The 14,483-nt window shown below is 44.3% G+C and overlaps 1 protein-coding gene across 2 annotated transcripts in view; it reads left to right on the forward strand.

The window, feature by feature from the left end:
* Positions 1 to 14,483, forward strand: part of TPCN1 (two pore segment channel 1) — a 47,249-nt gene that overhangs the window by 18,258 nt on the left and 14,508 nt on the right. For both annotated transcript variants that reach the window (XM_065738733.1, XM_065738734.1), the window contains exons 2-10: positions 2,373 to 2,494; positions 4,359 to 4,535; positions 6,331 to 6,444; positions 8,309 to 8,439; positions 9,014 to 9,102; positions 11,169 to 11,203; positions 11,824 to 11,882; positions 12,611 to 12,710; positions 14,355 to 14,471. In XM_065738733.1, the coding sequence (XP_065594805.1) occupies positions 2,373 to 2,494; positions 4,359 to 4,535; positions 6,331 to 6,444; positions 8,309 to 8,439; positions 9,014 to 9,102; positions 11,169 to 11,203; positions 11,824 to 11,882; positions 12,611 to 12,710; positions 14,355 to 14,471 (944 nt within the window). The remainder of the gene's footprint in view (positions 1 to 2,372; positions 2,495 to 4,358; positions 4,536 to 6,330; positions 6,445 to 8,308; positions 8,440 to 9,013; positions 9,103 to 11,168; positions 11,204 to 11,823; positions 11,883 to 12,610; positions 12,711 to 14,354; positions 14,472 to 14,483) is intronic.

Genomic DNA, 14,483 nt, shown 5'->3' on the forward strand with positions numbered 1-14,483 from the left:
AACAAGCTACTCTGTCGTAACTTCTATGCTTATAAAAGGGGGAAATCAGCACTTTTTGTGTTGTCAAGATAATTTTAGATGTTCCCTCTTAGGTAGCGTGAGACTATGGTGGATGAAAGTGCCTAAGGATGAGACCTCTGTGTGGTGTGGGAGCTAAGTGGGTCTCACTTCTGTGGACCTCTGATCAGAGCCAGAAAATAAAAAGTTCCCATCCCAGAAGAAGAAAAGATGCTTTTTTTTTTTTCTCCACAATACGTGATGACTGTTATGTTTTTGTTTTTATTGTTATTTTCATGTATCTTAATAACACTGAGGCTTTAGAATGAAACACTAGCAAGTATTGTGGTATTTCTACATGTGCCCTACTTAGCTTTCCCCTGGGAAGGGCACTCTGAGTGTACATGCTTGGAAGTTCCTTTTTTGCAATTGAATTGTATATGTAAAATGGAATTTTTAATTTTGAAATCCTGTACAAATGTTCAATAAAGCATTTCTTTATAATGCTTTATTGATAGCAAAGACATTACGTAAACAATTTAAATCTGAGATCAGCAAAATCCATATTTTTGTCCTTTTTCCTTTCACTGGAAGGAGATCAGTATTCATCTGCACCAGAAAGAGTGTGCAAAGATTCATTGTTTCATGGCTCTGGAGAGCTCTGACAAAATGAGTCTTTCTCCTGGAAATACCATGCTGCTGCTGTTGGTGTACTGTACAGCCTCTGTTATTAAACTTGTTTTCCATATTGTCTGTAGTCCTGTGCTCTGTTCTGCCCCAGTCATCTTGCCACTAAATGCCAAAAAACAGTGTTTCTCTGTCAAGTTCATGTCTATTTAGTGGGTTGGACATCCTCAGAGAATTCTGTTAGCTTATATGTAGTTTGACTGTTGGTTGTATTTTTGGAGTGTGACAACACAGATGTCATGAAGGGCAGGTCCTACCTGACAATACTTGTGGCCTTTTATGGTGGTGTAACTGTCAGTGAACAAGGGCTGCTGTCATCTGTCTGGACTTTGGTATGGCCTTTGACTTGGTCCCCTACCTAACATCCTTCTCCCCAAATGGGAAACATACGGATTTGGTGGGTGGAATGTTTGATGGATGAGGAACTGGTTGTGAGACCATACCAAGGGAGTAGTGGTCATGGCTCAATATCTGGATGGAGATCAGTGGTGAATGATGTCTCTCAGTTGTCAACACTAGGACTAGTGCTCTTTAATATCTTCATCAGTGATACTGACAGTGAGATTGAGTGCACCCTCAGCAGTTTACAGATGATACCAAGCTGTATGGTGCACTCCACATGCCTGCGGAATGGGAAGTTCAACAAATCCAAGCCCAAGGTCTTACACTTGGGTCTTGGCAACCACTACTACCACCAATACAAGCTAGGGGATGAAAGTATTGAGGTCCCTGAAAAGGACTTGGGAGATATTGGTGGATGGCATCTGGAAATGAGTCAGTTCTGTTCTCTCACAGAATAGAAAGCCAACTGTATCTTGGGGTGCATCCAGAATAGCATGGCCAGCTGGGCAAAGGAGGGGATCCTGTCCCTCTGCTCTGCACTGTGAGACCTCACCTGGAGTGCTGTGTTCAGACGGCAAGTGCTCAGTGCAGGAGAGACATGGGCCTGTTGGAGAATAGACAGAAAGAGGCCACAAAAATGCTCAGTGGGGTGGAAAACCTCCCTGCAAGGACAGGCTGAGAGAGCTGGGGCTGCACAGACTGAAGAGAAGGCTTCAGGGAGACCTGAGAGCAGCCTTTAGTATCTAAAGGGACTGTGAGAAAGAAGGGGTCAAACTACATAGCAGGGTTTGTTGTGACAGGAAGAAGGGAAATGGTGTCTAAGTGAAAGAGTGTAGTTTTAGGTTGTTTATAAGACAAGTCTTTTACAGTGAAGGTGGTGAGGCACTGGCACAGGCTGCCCAGAGAGGTGGCAGATGTCCTGTCCCTGGGGACACCCAAGGTCAGGCTGGACAGGGCTCTGGGCAACTGATGGAGCTGTGAGTGTCCAGGTTCATTGCAGAGGGTGTTGGCCAAGGGAGGGGCCTTTAAACATCCATTCCAGCTCAAGCAGTTCTGTCTGTGCCAGGAGGCCCATTTATTGCATTACATAGAATTCTGTCTTTTTTGATGATTTTCTAGGAGAATTCCACTGTCGAAGTCTGAGTCCTAATGTGTCTTTTAAAAGTTCCTGTGGGAACAGTTCATTACTCTGTGTACAAACTGTCAGTTTTCTTGGGTTCTCTGCCACATCTTGATGCTTTTATCTCACCCTACTGCTTGCCTATTTTGTATTCTCCCCAGTCAATCTCATTGCTCACTTAATTGCAAATCAGTTTTTCTCTTTTTCTCTTATTGTACTGCTGCAGATGGAGGTAGCTATGACATTAATGATGCATCCAGTCCTGCTGCAGGGGACTGCTGTGCGCAACAGAGCTCTGCCCAACACAACTGGGAAATGAACTACCAAGAGGCAGCAATCTACCTCCAGGTGAGCCCTGATGCTTGGTGTGCAGTGCAAAAAATGGTGTTCTGAAGTTATACAAGCTCTTGATTATAAGGAGAGAGCTTCAGTCTCCAGGTTAAAAAGAAAAAACATGTTTTAGGGAGGAGTCTGTTCAAAGATGTACCTCAAAGGGTATGACAAGATGTGGGCAAACACTGAAAATGGTGGTGCTGGCTCCCTCACCATCCTTCCTCCCTGCTCCTCTTTATTCTCTTTCAAAGAGAGTTGAATCGCAATTTTAGGTGCTTCAGACCCAATTGATTTTGTTGCCTAAGCTGCTGCAGGGTGTCTGATATTTGCTTCTTATAGTTCCTTCTGTGCAGAACTGAAGAGTATTGCTCCCCTGATGCTTTATAACCTGGTGATTATCAGAGGTGCTCTGCAAAGCTTCTCTGAACTGTTGCAGTGTCTGATGCTAATGTACGCAGCAGGCTTGGCCCTTCAGGTGCAGATTAGTCTTGCTGCTGTCCTGACCGATGGCCATAATGACAATATCCTCGAAATGGAGTAGATGTAACTTAAACAATATGCGGATTGTTTATGTGAACCAGTAGCTGCAGGCAAAAATCTTATCTGAATAGGAGGACTTTACTGTCCAGACACATTTTGAATCACTTGGCTACCAAGTGGCAGAATTTAGACTGTTTTTTCATTCTGCAAATGCATGTTTTCAGGCATGAATGAGAATGACCTGCTGATCTAAGCTAGCTCTCCCTTGGAGTGGGGGGCTTGCACTGGATGGAGCTTGCTGCTGCTGTTGTCCTGCCTGCAGTCTGGCTCCTTGACCTGGTAGTGTTTGCTCCTACTCAGAATTTGAGCTTGCCTGTGATAGGCCCAAATGAAAAGCATTTAAAACTGTCTGCTGGATTAATCTTGAATGCCTTTCCTCTTAAAGGAGGTCTTGTTTCCTAGTCTTGTCATCTGTTCACAATCATAGTTATTCTATTGCAAATAGTAGTAGTTTACCGTCCTTTCAGTAATTGCTTTTCTGGAAATGTGTTTTAATAAATACATACTTGAATATCTCAGCTGGGGAAAAGTAATCTCTCAGGACAGTTTCCAAGAGCCAGTAAGTTTCCTGATAAGTGTCAGAAGCCCCCTGGCTTGAACCATTGGCTCAAGAAAGAAGTTGCTGGATGGTTCTACATGGAAAAAGCTGCTCTAAATTCTCAAACTAAATTTTATCGTAGAAGTAAAAGTGTTGATGATGGAGCTATTTAAAATCAGCTGTAGGCAGTCTGTTAAGACAGAATATTTGACCTGTTAATATTAAGATCTCTTGTTAAGTGGGAGTGACAAATCAGATATGTCTTAATTTTCTGTGGAGTTTGTCTCTTTTTGCAAATTCCTTCCCTGCTTGGGTTCCAAAGCACGTTTTCTCACAGGCTTCCTACAAGGCCAAGATAAGGAAGAGAGCAACTGTCAGCCACGTGTTCTAGAGCTTATCTGTGTGTTTTTGTGTTCTGTCCTGGAGAGTTTTAATCAAAGAAGACTGCAGACATGTGAAGATGGTTGCAAGCGAATGATGTGCAGTGTTTGTGTTAGGATATAGACTGAAGTTTTCTCTGCCTGCCTTTATAAAAACCTTTTATAAAAGCCTGCTTTTGTTTTTGAAAAGACTATAGAGTTTCCAAAGCAGGGGTTTGTAAATATTATTGAGTTTCATTGCTGAAATGTGCTTATGAATAGAGGGGATGCCCCATGCATCTTAAGTATTCTTTAGTAAGCAGAAGAATGTCAGTCTGTAAAGTGGGAATACTCTGGGAATTATATGAAGTTAGGTAGAAAGCTCTGGTATATTACTGACTTGCTAATGCTGTTCTCTTCTTTATTATCCCTACTGCCTTAGGAAGGAGAAAATAATGATAAATTCTTCACTCACCCCAAAAATGCCAAAGCACTTGCTGCCTACCTCTTTGCTCACAATCACCTTTTCTACCTAATGGAGCTGAGTGCGGCGCTGCTTCTCCTGTTGCTGTCTCTCTGCGAGGCACCAGCTGTTCCTATGCTCCGTCTTGGCATCTTTGTAAGTACTTTGGGGGCATAATGTAGAATTCTGTATGTTTTGCCGGGATGGGTAAGAGTAAAAAGAAATTTATAAGGAGAGGAGGGAAGGTAGCAGTAGCAAGAGAACCATCTGGCTTGTTCCGTAAAATGGTTGACAGCAGATATGCCACCCAACAAAACATCCTGTTTTATCTTTTTTCATCTGATGTGCATAGACCAACTTTGAAAGTGACACTTTTCATGTTACCAAGTTTGTGCAGATCTTAACTTTTGTAGCTGCATAGAAGAATTTTTTTTGTGTTCATTTTTTTTATTACTTTCTTTTCCTGAGAATGCTCAAGAATATGTGTATGTTTTGACAGGGTGACTTAATGAAATAGAAGAAGGGCAGGTCTTGCATCTGGACAGGAGCAGCCCCAGGCACCGATATAGGTTGGGGATTGACCTGCTGGAGAGCAGCATGGGAGAAAGGGACCTGGGGGTCCTGGTGGGCAGCAGGACAGCCGTGAGCCAGCACTGTGCCCTTGTGGCCAAGAAGGCCAATGGTGTCCTGGGGTGTATTAGAAGGGCTGAGGTTAGTAGGTCGAGAGAGGTTCTCCTCCCCCTCTACACTGCCCTGGTGAGACCACATCTGGAATACTGTATCCAGTTCTGGGCCATTCCATTCAAGTACAGGGAACTGCTTGAGAGAGTCCAGTGCAGAGCCACCAAGACGGTGAAGGGTGTGGATCATCTCCCTGACTAGGAAAGGCTAAGGGAGCTGGGTCTCTTTAGCTCGCAGCAGACTGAGGGGTGACCTCGTTCATGTTTATAAATATGTAAAGGGTGAGTGTTGGGAGGATGGAGCCACACTCTTCCCAGTGACATCCAATGACAGGACAGGGGGCAATGGCTGCAAGCTGGAACATACGAGGTTCCACATAAAGATGAGAAAAAACTCCTTCATGGTGAGAGTAAGAGAACACACCTGGACATATTCCCGTGTGACTTAATCTAGGTGTTCCTGCTCTGGCAGGGGGATTGGACAAGATGAACTTTCATGGTCTTTTCTCATCACTGACATTCTGTGATTCTATTAGGGTTGTTACTGTTATCCCAGCAGCACTGCTGGTTCTTGGAACCAGGGACAGGTTGCTAAACCTTCTCATGTCCTCTCCTCCTGCAGTTGTGAGATCTCTTCTTAACACATGTTCTTGGAAGTTTTGCACTTGAAATTTTATATCTAACCCTCAAAAAATGCAGTTTTCAAGAAGAGATGAACAATGATGAACATGGTGTGTAGTGTTTTTGGTCTACAACTGCTTCATAAGGTACCACTGTCAGGCTCAGTGCTAGGAGCTGTAGTTCCTGGTGAGAGAATCTACATCTGCTTTTGGAGCTGCTAGTGGCACCCTGGAAGTGTGCTAAGATGTAAAAGAGTTTGACAGCCTTTGGGTCCAGGTGTTCCTCAAAATGAGTCAGAGCTGCTTAACTGCATTTGAGTTTTGAGATGTGACTAAAGTAGAAGTTGTAAGAAATTTATGCCTTCAAGGTACATTTTACATGTCCTAACAGAGAAGGGGTCCTTTCACGCTGACAGAAGTTCCTGTTCCTTTTCCTGAGCTTGATCAGGACACTGTCTGTGGTTATTCAAAACCTGTTCCAAGAGAAAGTTCTTCACTGTGTAAATTCTCTCTGCAGCTCTATATTGTGCACTTCACTAAAAAATTTGCAGTCTCAAACTGCCAAACTCACATGCTTCTTGGAGAGGCATGGCCTCTGTTCTTGTGTTTGTAATCAGAAGCACTGGTTTAAGCTTTGCTGTATTTTAACAGGTCCATGCAACCCTAGAACTGTTTGCATTAATGGTGGTAGTCTTTGAGCTCTCAATGAAGATGAGATGGTTGGGCTTCCACACATTCATTAGACACAAGAGGACTATGGTGAAGGTAAGTTCACAGAACTACAGAATCATAGGTGTTGGAAGGGACCTCTGGAGATTGTGTAGTCCAGTCTCCTTCTAAAGCAGATTCCCTACAGGAGGTTACACAGGAAAGTGTCTAGGTAGATTTTGAGTATCACCAGAGAAGGAGACTTCACAGACTCTTTGGGTAGCTTGTTTCAATGCTCTGTCATCCTCAAAGTAAACTTTTTTCTCACATTTAGATGGAATCATAGAATCATTAGATTTTGAATGGACCCTTAAAGGTCAACTTGTCCAACACCTCTGCAGTGAACATGGATATCTACAGCTCGATCAGGTTGCTCAGAGCCTGGGCCAGCCCAGCCTTGAACATCTCCAAGAATGGGGCTTCCACCATTGCCTTTGGGCAGCCTGTACCAGTGCCTCACCACCTTTGCTGTAAAAGACTTTTTCTTATATCCAGTTTAAATTTACACTTTTATTTGAAACTGTTTCTTAACTTGTCCTATTATCCCAGGCCCCACTAAAGAGTCTGTCCCCTTCTTTCCTTGTAGCTCCCCTTTGGATACTGAAGGCTGCTCTCAGGTCTCCCTGAAGTCTTCTCCAGGCTTAAGGCTCTCATAGCTGCAGCTCTCTCAGCCTGTCCTTGTAGGACAGATGCGTTCCATCCCTTGGAGCATTTTTGTGTCCCTTCTCTTAATGTGCTCCAACAGATCCATGTCTCTCCTGCACTAAGCACTCTTCATTTGGATGCAGTACTCCATGTGAGGTTTCCCAGTGCAGAGCAGAGGGGCAGATTGCCTCCTTCACCCTGCTGTCTGTGCTGCTTTGGAGTAGCCCAGGCTTTCTGGGCTGGCTTTCTGGACTGTGAGGGCACATTGCTGCCTTGTGTCTAGCTGCCATCCACCATTACCACTTAAGTCCTTTTTGGCAGGACTATGCTCAACCCTTTCATCCCCCAGCTTGTATTGGTAGTGAGGATTGCCTCAACCCAAGTGCAGATCTTTCACTTGGCTTTGTTGAACCTCGCAAAGTTCTCCTGGGGTCACTGCTCAGCCTGTCTAACTCATAATGTTGAAAATTCCTGTGTTACAGTTTGTGCCCGCTACTCCTTGTCCTGTTTCAGGACACCACCAAAAAGGGCCTGACTCCATCCTTTTAACACTCACCCTTTAGATATTTGTAAGTATTTATAAGACCCCCTCTCAGCCTTCTCTTCTCCAGATCTCTCAGCCTTTCCTCATAAGGGAGATGTGGGCCCCTCGTCATCTCTGTGGCCCTCTGCTGGGCTGTCTCTAGCATTTCCCTGTCTGCTTTGAACTCTGAGCCCTGAGCTGAACACAGTGCTCCAGATATAGCCTCTCCAGGGCAGAGGAGAACCTCCCTCTCCCACACTCTGTGCAGTGCATCTCAGGATATTACTGGCCTTCTTGGCCATGAGGACGCACTGCTGGCTCGTGGCCAAGAGGACACCCAGGTCCTTCTCTGCAGAGCTCCTTTCCAGCATGGTAAGAATTCTATACTTACCCACATTGAGTCTCATCGTTTTCCCCTCCCCTCAGCTCTCAGCCTGTCCAGGTCTTGTTGAGTGGCAGCACGGCCACTTCTTCCAGCTTTGTATAATCAGCAAACCTGCTGACAGCCATCTAATTGTTGGTATTTCTCCATCAGCATCTTTGGGAAGCAAAGAACCACAGTAACTGTTGACCTTTATTGTAGGAGTGCAACTTAGAGATCTGTCTCAGCTGGTAAATGATTTTTGTGAGGTTTCTAAGCTCTTGGACACACTTCCCACCTTTCAAGTCCCTAAAGAAATGGGTGATCGGTGAGAGCTTTCTCTTTCCCAAGGGAGACTGCAGCTGTGCATCTCATTAAACCCTTTTTTGCAGACCTGTGTGCTGTTTGTACAGTTCATAGAGGCCATTGTGGTGCTGGTGCGACAAACCTCACATGTTCGCATAACGAGAGCTCTGCGCTGCATATTCTTGGTGGACTGCCGCTACTGTGGTGCAGTCAGGAGGTGAGTGCTCAGGTCACTGGATATTCTACTCTCATGCCTAGGTCAAGGGTGGAGGAAAACTATGCTGATCCTGCATGTACCTTGGGGAAAAGAAATATCTTTCACAAGCATTTCAGCTCTCCAATCTTTTGTAATTGAGATTGAAATGTACTTGTCGCCGTGCCTACGTAGGGAAATTTTACAGGTATTAACTTCGGCTGTACTTTCAGAACACAAGCTTAAGTGTACTGTCCTCAGCAGCATAAGCTTCCTTATAGAGCACAACATGTGCATTGTCTCCGGCCTCCTACATTTGCCTTTTAAACTGCTCAGTGCATTATGGAGGTAATGCATCTGGTGAAAGAAAGTTGACAGAGTGATACTCATCACTTGCAGTACCTGAGCTGACTGCAAAGAGGTGATAAGTAGTTTGGAATCAGTATATCTCACTCTACATTTAATCCTAGGAGGGGAGTGGGAGGAAGGTCATTCTCAAGTGTACTTGTTTTGCTGTTCGTTTTTTTTTTTTTGTTCACTTAAAATGTAGAGAATAAAATATGTAAGTTTTAGTTTATTAATTTTTTTTTGTTTTCAGAAATCTGCGTCAGATCTTCCAGTCCCTCCCACCATTTATTGACATTCTTCTCCTCCTGCTTTTCTTCATGGTGATCTTTGCCATCCTGGGTAAGTTGTATTTATGGAAGTATGTGTTTTTGGTGCTCTCAGCCAGTTTGTCTCAAAAAGCAACACAAACTGGATGAGTATAATTATGACCAGTTTCAGAGTCCTGCCAAGATTTTCCATTTGTCTCATTTCCATCACAGACATCTGGATGGCAGAAATAAATTGAGCTGGAAGATCTATGATATGAGCATTTGATTTTGGGACAAAGATCTTTGTGATCTCTACCACAGGGTAGTTTGTGGTATGTGTGCTTGTGGTTTCCAAGTTACGTCTCTGTCAACTTCAATAAGTTTAGACTGAACTTCTGTGAAGGCATGTCTGTAGCGTACCTGTTACAGTCCCATCTTCAGAAAGCTTGTTTTCCTAAAGTATCAGTGGAACATCACTGAGATATATTAACAATTAAGTATGGAGAAGACCTCCCAGGTATTCAAGGAACATGGCCCTGGCAAAGAGCAAAGTCAGGACTCTGAACTTCAGGAGAGCAAGCTTGTAGGTCTTTAAAGAAATAATAGGATGAGGTCACCTGGGAAATTGTCCTTAGGGACACAGGAATGGAACAGAGATGGCAGCTCTTTAAGGACACCTTTATGAGACCACAAGAGCTCTCTGTTCCTCTGCATAAGAAATCAAGCAGGAGAGGCAGGAAACCAGCATGGCTGGTCATACTGAAGGAGAAAAAGGAAAAGTATAGGCAGTGGAAGCAGGGGTGGGTTCACCAGGAAGAATAAAGGTTGCCAGTGGATGCTCCATCCTTGGAGACATTCTAAGCCAGGTTGGATGGGATCCTGGGCAACCTGATATAGTGGTTGGCATCCCTGCCCACAGTAGGGACATTGGAACTAGATGATACTTAAGGTTCACTCCAAACTAAGCCATTATATGATTCACTGCCGCCTGGTTATTCAGGGATGGGAGCAGGAAAGCCAAGGCACAGAATTGGTTGGATGGTCACAGTCAGAGGGTTGTGGTCAATGGTTCTATGTTCAGGTGGAGGCTGGTCATGGGGACTTCTTTGGGCTGATGCTCTTCAACACCTTCAGTGGTGACACAGATGATGGGATTGAGTACACCCTCAGCAAGTTTGCTGATGCCACCAAACTGAGTGGTGCAGTTGACACAGTCAAAGGAAGGGGCACCATCTAGGGTGTCCTGGACAGGTTCTAAAAGTGGGCTCATGGGAACTTAATGATGATCAAAAAGTCCAAGTTCTAGGTGTTGCACTTAGGTTGGGGCATAGAATGGCTTGGGTTGGAAGGGACCCCAAGGATCATCAAGTTCCAACTCCCCTGACACAGGCAGGGCCATCAATCTCCAGATCTGGTGCTAGACCAGGTTGCTCAGGACCCTACAGAGGGGTGGCAGCAGGCAAAGAAGGCATTATCTTCTTGTGTTCTGCCCTTGTGAAGCCCGTTCTGGAGTACTGCATCCAGGCCTGGGGCTTCCAGCACAAGAAGGATGCAGAACTGTAGGAGCAGGTCCAGAAGAAGGTAATGAAGGTGCTCAGAGGGCTAGAACAACCTCCCCTATGAAGAAAATTTGAGTGAGCTGGGCTATTTGTCCTGAAGGAGAAAAGACTCCAAGGAGACCTCACTGTGATTTTCCAGTACTTGAAGGAGCTTATGTAAGGCAGAAAGGGGCCAACTTTTTACACGATCTGAAGGTAACAGGACAAGGGCAATTTGCCTTAAACTAAAACAGACAAGATTGAGGTTAGATATTAATGAGAGGGTGGTAAGGTACTGGAACAGGTTACAAAGATAAGTTGTGGGTGCCCCATCCCTGGAGGCATTCAAGGCCAGGCTTGATGAGTTCCTGGGCAGTCTGATCTAGTGGTTATCAACCCACTTCCTGTGGCATGGGGTTTGGAACTTGATGGTCTTTAAGGTCCCTTCCAACCCAAGCCGTTGTATGATATTCTTCACTTCATGATGCAAGAGAATGGCTTTCTGGTTCTTGGTATGACTTTGTTCTTTGAGAATAGAGATCTCTTGCTTTTGCTTGAAATTAAACAGACTTCCATGTTTCTTCTCTCACCTCTTCTCCCTTTTCTTCTGTTTCTATAGGTTTTTACTTGTTTTCTCCAAACCACTCAGATCCGGTAAGTGTCACTGATTCTTTGAACTGGAGCTGAAGTGGTATCTTGTCTAATTTAAGAATCAAGTATTACTGTGTAGACATGGCTTATTTCTGTATGGTGATCTGGGAGGCCAGATGTTAACTGGTGCTAACAGTAAAAAGAAATACACAGGCTATGTCTGACAAGGCAGTTGGCAGTCTTAACCAGGGTTAACACCTGCTGGAAAGGAACACAGTACATGGAACTTCCTCAGAGTCCTAAAGGGAACTTTCATGTAATTGTTCCTTGTTCTTGTTGTCTTAATTCAGGCAAATAGACTACTTGCTCCTGTCCCTAGGGAAAGGAGGGTATCTGGGTGAAAGCTTGACCTTTCCAGACAAAGTCAGCAGCCACTGGTTGCTGCTGCGTTATAAGTCTGTAACTTACTGGGAGTGATTACTACAAAATGTGTCGATTAGCTTTTAATTGTTCTAAGCCTTCTAATGCCACCTTTCGGGGTCCTTTAAAAAGGACCAGAGCTGAAGTACTCACTAGGAGGCATGAGGGAGCTGTACTGAAGTGCTGGTTTTCTAGTTTGGTTTTGAATTAAATGTCATTGTGGAATTCTGCTTGTGTTTTATCATGAGTGTTTTTTCTTTCAGTACTTCAGTACCTTAGAGAACAGCCTTGTGAACCTCTTTGTACTTTTGACCACTTCAAAGTAAGTTTGGAGCTAGAAAAGCACGTCTTTCTTTTTATCCCAAAAGATATTCTAGCAGAATCAAGACTTTATTTGCAGAAATACTGTCTCCAAATTTAACTACTTCTCTCTGCATGAGAGATATTTTCCTGGGTTAGTCTGCATGGGAAGAACTGGTATTTTGTTTTAGGATGCTGTGACCTCAAATGCAGAGTTATCTGTAGGTCAGTCAGACCAATTCACCCTTTTGAGGGCAACAAGGGCAAGATTAGGCCTGGGTCCAAGGAGAGAAAGTTTATATTTGTACTTCTTTGTCAGATAACAGTTTACTGTTCTGAAGTAATTTATTCCTCTGCTTCACTTCCCCTATTTAGTAAAAGGGGGGGATAACAATGGTGGGTAAATATTGATCCCCTGTTAGGGAGAGCTCTGAGGATTAGGGAATTAGCAAAAGACAGAATAAATCGTTCTGTAGTGTTCTTTATACCAGGGTATACTGCTGTCAGTGCTACGTGTTACAACCTTTAGCCGTGCTACCAATCCACTTTGTTTTTTTCAGGATGTACAGGGATTTTGCTTTTCCTGTTTACTGTGCTTCCATGTTCTTGCTGCTTATTGCTAGTGCCATAAGCAACTGTGATTTGTAAAAAGTGCAGGTCCATGAATGTGGGTGCACACACAACTTGTCCATTTACCTACATAGTGGGAAGTGTGGCATTTGAGTGCTTCAGCTTCTCTTTTGGATACAGTTTTCCTGATGTGATGATGCCATCTTATGCTCGGAACCCTTGGTCGTGTGTCTTCTTCATAGTGTATCTCTCCATTGAATTGTACTTCATTATGAACTTGGTGAGTGCCCTGTTAAAGCATTTGACTTCCCTCTGCCCAGATTTAGAGTTTATTGCCCAACAGTCTTCCCTGTTCCCAAGAGTGCTCTATAGTAATCTGAGACCCTTTGGCAGAATAATTCTAGAAAGGGCAGTTTATCTACAGTTAGAAGCCTTCTAATATTTGACCACAGGGAAATGAACTGAATGACAGGAAACAGAATGATACTCAGTATCTTTCAGCTTTTCTCGCATTCATGTCATGCTTGGACTGACATACTCAGTTGTACAAAATGTATTGTCCTTTCCTGTCTTAATTATTCATCATAAAATGGCATTTCATTATTTGTACTTTCCTGAAATCCCTTGTAAATCTGTTTGGAAGGGGTGGAATTGCTAAGGATGACAGGATTTGAAGATTGCTGATGCATGCAGTGTGAGAGTGGCTGTTATACCTGTTCTGGTTCTTTCAGCATGCAGGGCAGGGCCAAGACCAGCTCAGGTGAGGATGTGGACAGTGAAAAGGGAGTTTTCAAAGTTGCTGAGGAATTCTGCAACCCAAGGGAGGTTATTTTGATGCTTGGAACAAGCTTAGGTTTTACCACTGCTGTATTAGAACAGAGGGTTAGTTTTGATGTTTGCCAAAGCTGCTCTGAGATGAGTCCAGACAGTAGCCCTCAAAACCCACTTTCCAGGTATTTTAGCAAACCTTTTTGTATTGCTTTCTGATGGAATACATGAGATTTAGCCCTAGCTGTGAAAAACAATAGTGAAATACTAAGAGGCCAGAAATATCTGGCCCTCTTCAAAAAATTAAAAAAAAGAAGGACAGTAGATAAATGCATATGTGATATGCTCGTTGCCCTTATCATCAGTGAGACTTAAAATCATAGAATCACGGAAACATAGGGGTTGGAAGGGACCTCAAGAGATCGAGACCAACCCCCTTGCCAAAGCAGTTCCCTACACCAGGTCACACAGGTAAGCATCCAGATGGGTCTTGAATATCTCCAGAGAAGGAGACCTCACAGACCCCCTGGGCAGCCTGTGCCAGTGCTCCGTCACCCTCACCGTAAAGAAGTTCTTGTGCACATTCATGCAGAACCTCCTGTGCTGCAGTTTCTGTCTGTTCCCCCTTGCTCTGTCTCCACACACTGCTGAAAAGAGTCTGGCCTCGCCACTTTGTCCCCCACACCTCAGATATTTATACACCTGGATCAGGTCCCCTCTCAGTCTTCTTTTCTCAAGGCTGAACAGACCCAGTACACTCCGCCTTTCTTCATAGGGGAGATCCTCCAGGCCCTTCACCATCTTTGTGGCCCTGAGCTGGACTCTTTCCAAGAGATCCCTGTCTTTTTTGTACTGGGGAGCCCAGAACTGGACACAGTAGTCCAGATGAGGCCTCCCCAGGGCAGAGTAGGGGGGGAGGATCACCTCCCTTGACCTGCTGGCCATGCTCTTTTTAATGCACCCCAGAATGCCGTTGGCCCTTGGCCATGAGGGCACACTGCTGGCTCATGGTTCCTCTTCAGCCAGTGCAGCACTTTGTAAGATTCCTCTTGCAGGCAATGCCTCTCTATACTGAATGCTCCTGCCTGTTTGATAAGTTCTGGCTCAAATTGCTGTATAGACTAATGATCAAACCTTTCTTGTCTTCTCTCTGTAGCTTCTTGCTGTTGTGTTTGACACTTTCAATGACATTGAGAAGAGGAAGTTTAAGTCTTTGCTGCTGCACAAGCGCACAGCCATACAGTATGCCTACCGCTTGCTCATCACCAAACAGGTACAGCGTGTT

This window comes from Cyrtonyx montezumae, unplaced genomic scaffold (genome assembly GCF_038088225.1).
Source record: "Cyrtonyx montezumae isolate F1298 unplaced genomic scaffold, pur_monq_1.0 scaffold_23, whole genome shotgun sequence".
In the NCBI taxonomy this organism is placed as follows: domain Eukaryota; kingdom Metazoa; phylum Chordata; class Aves; order Galliformes; family Odontophoridae; genus Cyrtonyx; species Cyrtonyx montezumae.